The sequence below is a fragment of the Zonotrichia leucophrys genome, chromosome 13 (genome assembly GCF_028769735.1).
Source record: "Zonotrichia leucophrys gambelii isolate GWCS_2022_RI chromosome 13, RI_Zleu_2.0, whole genome shotgun sequence".
Lineage (NCBI taxonomy): Eukaryota > Metazoa > Chordata > Aves > Passeriformes > Passerellidae > Zonotrichia > Zonotrichia leucophrys.
Window position 1 is genome coordinate 5,188,691 of NC_088183.1, and position 7,983 is coordinate 5,196,673.

General features: G+C 45.0%; 1 protein-coding gene across 1 annotated transcript; it reads right to left on the bottom strand.

Annotated features, from left to right (window-relative positions):
• Window positions 1-96: 96 nt before the first annotated feature.
• On the bottom strand, window positions 97-7,807 carry CNOT8 (CCR4-NOT transcription complex subunit 8). The gene is made up of 7 exons (XM_064724768.1): window positions 7,690-7,807; window positions 6,268-6,467; window positions 4,884-5,077; window positions 3,348-3,509; window positions 2,458-2,602; window positions 1,725-1,835; window positions 97-1,426 (listed from the first exon to the last, which is right to left on the bottom strand). The coding sequence occupies exons 2-7, from the start codon at window positions 6,382-6,384 to the stop codon at window positions 1,277-1,279; spliced, it is 879 nt and encodes a 292-aa protein (XP_064580838.1). The 5' UTR covers window positions 6,385-6,467; window positions 7,690-7,807; the 3' UTR covers window positions 97-1,276.
• Between the last annotated feature and the right edge of the window lie 176 nt (window positions 7,808-7,983).

Consider the following 7,983-nt stretch of genomic DNA (forward strand, 5'->3'; position numbering starts at 1 on the left):
CAAACTTCAGCATCTTCAGGCATGTATCTCCCAAATTCAGATTCCAAAGCCTCAGCTGTGGAAGTTCTAGTGCTTGATGGAAAATCCAAAACAAAGCCTGGTTTAAAAAAATTTATTTTACAAAAAATAAAAACTAGTCTTTACAAACATTTCAAATACCAGCTCTAAACCTCAACTCTTTAATATTGGATTAAGCTTGTTCAAAATGCCAGACAAAGTCTTAAAAATTTTTAAGTTTGACATGTCCAAAAGGGTTTGTTCTTTTAAGAAATGTCATTACAGAGCTGTTAAAAAAATACTATAGAATGTTTTTCAAAGTCAGAATCCCAAGTTCTTCATCCTCTTAACTACTTTTCAGGTGTTTATAATGAAAAAGACCCAGAAACTCAGGCAAAATAATCAGAAACTCTGTTTTACCTGTTAAGCATATTGTAAAATTAGGGGCTGGAGAAGCAGGGGGGAGAAGAGGAACAAATATTTGTCCATGCTGACTTAGTTGTGTTGCATGAGATGAATAAAATGTGTAGGTTTAAGTTGAAGAAAACTGAAGTCATAGTATTGGTCCAATCCCCTGTCAAAGGTGAACTTTTGGGCCTCTGAGTGTATTTCCAGAACAGTTCCTTAATACCCGTAAGAACAGAGCTGAGGCTTAGCAAGGGTCAAAGCAGTAACAGAGAATTAGAAACTAAGGAGTGCTGATCAAATCAGCTCCATTAATCTCCATCCCCTCTGTTGTTAAAGCAAATCTCTGAATATTTTTAGCTGCAAGGATCATTTTTAATGTCATCTGTTCCCAAACCTCTGCAGTGATCAAAGGGAGCAATTTCCACAGACAGATAAAATAAGTAACACATGAGGTGAAGCTGTCACCCTCACAACATGCAGAAGTTTTAAAATAAGCTTTATAAAACACAAATTGCAATGTCTGTGTCCATTTTCCTTGCTTTTCCCAACCCTCAGCTCTACCCAATATTCTACAGGTAAATCTTCCTTGCAGATTCTGTACAGTAAAAAGAGGAAAAAACCAGAGGTATACACAGTAGAATCTGTCCTTTGCCCTTGGTATTAAAAATATAGCAAACCACAAATGCTGGCATTAGGAAATCAGTCAACTCTTCTGGGTTTCAAAGGAAAATGCAGCTCTTCAGCAAAACTGCAAGGCTTGGTGCAGCCTGTGTACTGGAGATGCTTTTTTTTTGAGACACTGTTTAGGGAAAATGGTTGAGGACAGCAGCTGCCAAAATAGTAAACATGTTCTGCTGAGGGGCACCGCTCATCACGGCTGCATGTTGTTGATAATGGCCAAAATGCTCATTTTCTCTTGGGCTGAGTCCACATCTTCATTTTGTTTCTGAGCCACTCCTGTGCCAAGGCCATACAGTCGTCCGCAATACTTTGCATCATCAATTGTATCCTCAAAAAATAACTGCAGATTTAAAAAAAAGAGAGAAACAGGTATTGTTTAATTAGGCCTCTAAATCAGAAAACATCCAGTGTTAATTAACAGCTCATTTGCAATCAGCCACCTCCAAGATGGAGTGCACAAAGTAAGCAATGAAAGGGGAGTAAACAGAACAAGTCTGTGCCAAAATCAGCAATTCCTATTCCTGACAGTTTGAAGTGTGATGGCCACAAGGCTCAAAAATCCCAAACCAAAACAAACAACACATTATACATGTTGACATTTCTGGACAGAAAATGGAGAGGGAAGAACACTGCATTACCTCTTTCATTCTGAAAAATGCCATTCCTGTGAGGAGAGAGTCTGATCCTGCCTGGTGCTGTCGTCCAATTCGCTGCAAATCCAGCTGGTCTGCCACTTCCTGAAGGCCACCCTGCAAAGAGAACAGAAGAGAATTTATTTTGGAACGTTTATCTCTTGCCAAAATTGCCACATTTCTCCAAAACACGAGGGCAAACAGGGTATGATGAACCAATGCAGATGCCCACACTCCAGCTCTGAGTGAAACCCAGTGGGAAATGGTGTTCAAAAGTGCACAAATAACTCTCCTCAAATTTAGGTGCCTTCTTTGCCTGTTGCAAATACTTGAGATAACTGTGGGTACATTCATGGGTTACACAAGCTGGGCCTTTCCCTCCCTTTACTCAAGGCTGTGATTCAGTAGATAAATTACTTTCAACCCTCTTACCAGTTAAGCCATGGAGTATTTCATGTAAAAGAAATACCTTCTCATGGGAAACATAAATATGCTGAATTATAATTAGCCTCTGATAAACAAACCAGAAGGCTGTGGCAATGTCCCCTTTATAATAAACACATTGCTAAGTCTGAAACTGGGGAGGGCAGGATCCAAACTGTGTCTCAGGTGCTTCTCTGTCACTACTTTCATACACATTCCCATTTTAAGACAACATATGCAGCAGTTCTGCCACTTGTATTCCTGTACATGCACAGTGTTGGTACTCATCACATGCTTGCTGGGGAGATAAAAGTACCTTGAGGTTTTTGCAGCTCTTCATTAAGTACTTCACATCATAGATAGATGGGAAGAAAAGGTTTAAGATATGGAAAAATTCATGTTCCTCTTCTGGTAACCTGGAGTCTGTCAACAACTTCACCATGTAGCCAAAGTCATAACCACTGAAAACAAAACCACAGAGAAACCAGGTAAGCAGGCAGTACTAAAACCCAAGGTACTGTACCTCGTTTTTCAACACAATTTTACTTGCTTTGCCTTTCAAGCCTTAACATTTTCTCACATTCATAAAGCTCTAGATCTCAGCCAGAACTCATCCTGATTTTCTATGTCAATGCAGGACTTTGGAATGCCCCCCAAGTGCCCTCACTAGCCTTTTGTGGAACAGCTAAGCCATTGGGAAGAATACACACTTCTTCCCAACTCTGTATATTTCTGTAGCTAAGGGCAATACAGAAAAGAAGGAAATCCTGCAAGTATCTGTTGAGATAGAAGGAGGTGGTGGCAAATCCTTTCATTTGTGACACCATGTTGGACCAGAGGTTTCCTGATCAAGCTGGTTGAAATGCTACAAGAAAGATATCCTAACCACACAGGTGGAAATTCAGAGCACCACCAACATTGTAAAGAAGAAGAAACAAAATCCTTTACAATGCATTTACTAAGTGCAGAAATCACACTTCAACTTCTTCAAGAAAGGGAGACTGTAATAGCAGAAGGATTCATAGGCATTCAGGAAGTCAGACCATGAAGTGTCCTCACTTCTTAAACTTGGCCTTCATATCTTGAAACCTATTTTAAGAGCTGCAGGACTGCTAATTTTTCTCCTTAAAATCTGTCAATCTCCAAGGAAAATGCAGAGAATTAAGAAGAGAGGGTCTTAACTTAACAGGGTGATCCTGGACCCACCTGTGGAAGGACAGCCATTTCACACTGTCACTGAGGACGACCCCCGACGTCATCAACAACTCAGCAAAGTGCAGGGTGTCAATCCCTTCCTCTTCATGCTTCTGGAACTGCAGCCCAGAGCTGGCAAGGAGGTCTATGGAATCCTGAGAGTACATGTCTTCCCTGAAGGAAAAAGAAAAAGCAAGTTTGCACTCAGGGTGCTGCCAAGGCAAGCTCATTTTAGAAAAATTCTCCCCACACTATGTCAAGAATTGGATTAACCAGTAGAATACTCCTGGGTTCCAGTTTGTCCCTCTAGAAAATTCAAACTGGCTCAGTTTCAATACCACTGCAGCCTCCTACAGCTGTAACAAGCTGTTCTATGATCATAACTAGTTAACACTTCCATGGCTTGTGCAAATTTCAAAGATTCCACCTGCATAACTGACTGTTTTGAACAATGTCCCTTCTGCAAGGTGAAGGGAAGCACCACAGATGAGGCCCAGATGAAAGAGGAGTTCCCTCAAACAGGAAGATGTGCAGCTCCAAAGCACTGACCATCATTCCTGTCTACATCTTTCCTTCTCACTCCACAGCATGTACCACCTTATCAGCACCTCCACCTCCATCTCGGGGAGTAAACAGAATTGCATCACCCTTGACTCAGGAAGCAGGACAAGAATGATGTGCTTGGTGGAGAGCTGAGCAGGAACCTGACCTCTTTACTGCTTTGTGTCATTTGAGGGGCAGGAAACAAAGCCAAGTTCTATCAATCAAGTGATCACACAGCACTTCACACTGATTTCAATACTTATAAGAGGCTCACAAATTTGTGGAGTAAATAGTGTAAATTTTGGGGTCAAGAACTGGATGATCTGCACATAGTAGCTACAAATTTTTGTAATGCTTTTCAATGACAGTTTCATAAAAATGGATTGATTTCCTCTACATATGTGGTTTTGCCAGATAAACCCTTTCTTTATTTCCAGACAGCTCTAGTGGTAATTATGCTGAGTTTATCTTTATAATTACAGGGGAAGGGATAATGAAACTTGTTTCAGCTGCAAGCCAGGATATTACAGTATAGAGGAGACAAGAACTGCCACACTCCATTTAACAAGATTCATTCTGAACAGATGTGATGATTACACCAACATGCTTTTAGATTCCAGCTTACACTTAAGCATGGATTTGTAAAGAAGTCTTTTTCTTTTTGATGAGAGCAGCACATCCATTTATTTCTAGCAGAAAGAGATGGAGTTTCACATATATATATATATATACATATATATATATATATGAAGTTTTAAACATTGGTCCAGAAAAAAATGGCACACAAAATTATGAAGAGAAAGGGTAATAAGGATAGAATTTTAGAATTCTAGAATTTAGACTTTGACCTCCAGATACACTGGCACTCCAAAATAGGTTCCCACATAGTCACTACTAGAATCTGGATCCTTATTGCTCAGAAGCAGGAGCAGTGATGAGCATGTGGACACTGACATTTACCAAAGCAGAAGGAACAGGAAATTAATGCCAAGCCCAAAGACTCACGTGAGGTTGAATTTGAAGTTGAACTGCCAGGTGTTAATGCCAGAAGGATACTCCCCCTTCTCATTAGTGAAGGTGAGGCCCAGCTGGATGATTTTCAGCAGGTCGACGTTGCAGCGCAGGAGCTGGTACTGGTAATCGATGGAGCTGCGGAATTCACCGATCGGCCTCACCACCACGCCCGGGAACTCCGTGTCCTGGCACAGAGGGAAAGCTCAGCTTCACCAGGGATTCTCTGGGAACTAGGACAGCCCAGACAGTGAAACCCTTCCCTGCTTCTGAGGAACACTCAGTGCCTACATTAACAAAAACTGCTGTCACACAAACACACCTCAGCAACAGCAGCCGACTGTTGGATGAAAAATCATCTTTGGGATGAAAAACTTCTTACTCAGGCAGAGACTGTGCTGTCACCAAACTGCCACACTGCTTCTACCCTCAGACTGGGGCACTGAGCTTCTCCTGACTACAAACAAAACCTTTCCCAACAAACCCAGTGCTGTGCACCTGACACAATCTCTCCCTTGCCCAAGAGGTTTATCTGTCTACTCTTACAGCACAGTCACCCAAACAAACACTAAGAACACTTTCAGTGATACTGAAAAGAAGCAAAAAGTTCATTTCTCATTGACAAATGTTAACAAAAAAAAAAATCATATTCACTTCCACAGCTGAATTTGACACCAAAATCCCACACACTCTGCAAAGGCACCTGGTTTTTGCCACACTTTTAATAAGGACTCTTCATAACTTGAGGTTCAGTGTTCCTAAGCAAAGCTGGCAGAACTTACAGTATCAGAGCTAAAACCAGTTCTTTATCTAACACACTGGGGTGCTGCCAAGCAGATCCAGACTTGTAAGAGCAGGAGGAGATTCCTCCCACCTGGGGGAGAGTATGTTCTTCTTAAACAAAGCTTTCTGAACATCTTATCTACAGCCAGAATATTTTTCTTCCCTAAGAATCAACATCTGCCCTTATTAGAAAGGAGGCAGCTCAGCTGGCTGGCAGTCATTTGCAGGCCTTTTAACCTCCAGCCCCATGGCATCTTTCATAATCAGAAGGAGAAAAACAATCACAGGATTTAAACCCAATTGTGACTTGTTTCATTCTCCTGTTGCACAAACCAATACACTATGAATAGCTAAATATTAAATAAATTCAGGTTTTTAGGTTGGTCTCCCTCCTCCCCTCCTTTCACTCAATCCATACTCAGCACTGCTTGTATTAAATTCTGGAAAGCTACCAAACAGCTTTTTATTTTTTCACCTCTTCCAGTTCAGTTTGACTGGGGGTAGGGAGAAATCATTTCTCACCCAAGAATCAACTTATCCACAACCCCAAAAAACCTCTTGACTAAGGGAATTAGGTCAAGTATAAAACATTTACCATGGCAATGTAGCTGTAACTCAGGACAATCTCCCGAATTTTCCTCATCTCCTCCTCCAGGTTGTTGGCCCATACTTCACAGATAACCTGGCTGTTCTCTGCAAGGGCTGCTGGCATCTTGCAGGGACCAGAGAAAAGGCAGCTGATGCTGAACTCCAATGACAGTGCAGGATCACAAGCTGTGCAATCTTATCAGTGTGCTGCATTAAAGAGATAAATAAATATGTTTTAAGTAAAGGAAGAGTGACATGTGAAAAACGCTCTGTAGGAGTCAGTCATTTTCATTTTCACCTTCAAATAACCCACTTAAAGTTCACACCAAATTTTCTTGCTTTATCACTTTCTGTAAACATGCTGAATGAAATCTAGAGCATCTTTTCACAATATAATAGCAGATGCACAACCAACAGTCCAGTTATTTATGTAAAGAATCATTATCCCTATATTCCTTTTCCTGGCACAAGCTTTGGCACTTTGGGCACAAGATGTACAGGCAGTGAATCCTCATCTGTAACCCTCAACTATTTCCCCATGCCTGGAAGTGCTCAGGGCCAGGCTGGATGGAGCTCTGAGCAACCTGGGCTAGTGGAAGGTGTCCCTGCCCACAGCAGGGGGCTGGAATGAGATGATCTTGAAGGTCCTCTCCAATCCAAACCCCTCTGTGGATCTGTGATGAAGATAATTGTTTAAACACAATAACAGAGTGCTTTAGAGAGAACACTCATGGGCATGAGGTTTATGGGTATGAATATCTAAAGGAGGGTGCCAAGAAGATGGAGCCAGGCTCATCTTGGTGATGCCAGGACAAGAGACAATGGACAGAAAGTGATGCAAGGGAAGTTTCTCCTGAACATGAAGAACATGAGCAGGGACTGGACACGGGCACAGGTTGCCCAGAGAGGTTTTGGAGTGCGCCTCAATGGAGATATTCCAGAACTGTCTGGACTCAATCCTGTGCCACACGCTCTGGGATGGCCCTGCCTGAGCAGGGAGGTTGGACCTGTGACCCACTGTGGTCCCTTCTAACCCATTTGGGATTCTGATGGAACCGGGGCGGGCTGCAGGGGGTGTTCCACTGGCACAGCGGCAGTGGCAGCAGTGTCACAGCCCGGCTGAGCCCCTTTCCCACAGTAACACCGGCGAACCGCTCCCAGGCGCCTGCAGGAGGGCTCCGCCTCAGCCGGGCCGGGCCCTGCGCCGCAGTTACCGGGAGCGCACCGCCCGCCACAGCCCGGCCCGGCCCGGGGGCACCTCAGGGCCCCCTCACACCCGGGGGCGGCCGGACGCGGCTCACCGCAGCCAGGGAGCGGGAGGGCCGCTGTCCGCGCCGCCGCCCCCCGAACCCCAGCGGCAGCCCTGCCCCCTCAGCGCCCGTCCCGGTGCCGGTGGCGCTGCCTGCCCGCCCGCCCCGCTCCCCGGTACCTCCCGGCAGCCGCGGCCGGGACGCGCCGCTCTCGCCCCGCGCAGCCGCGATGGCTCCGAGTGGCCCCCACCGCGAGGGGCGGCGCTTCCGGGTCTCGCGCCGCTTTGCCTCTCGCGAGAGAGAGCGAGACATGGCGGAGCGGGCGGCGCGCGCGGCGGGGCGGGGCCGGGCGGGGGAGGGGGGCGGGTACGTTACTGCGCGCGGCCCCGGTGCCCGCACTGCGCGTGCGCCCAGTCCCAGCCGGCTCGTGTTTCTCCTCCTCCTGGCCCCCCCCGCAGTCTAATGGGTTCGCC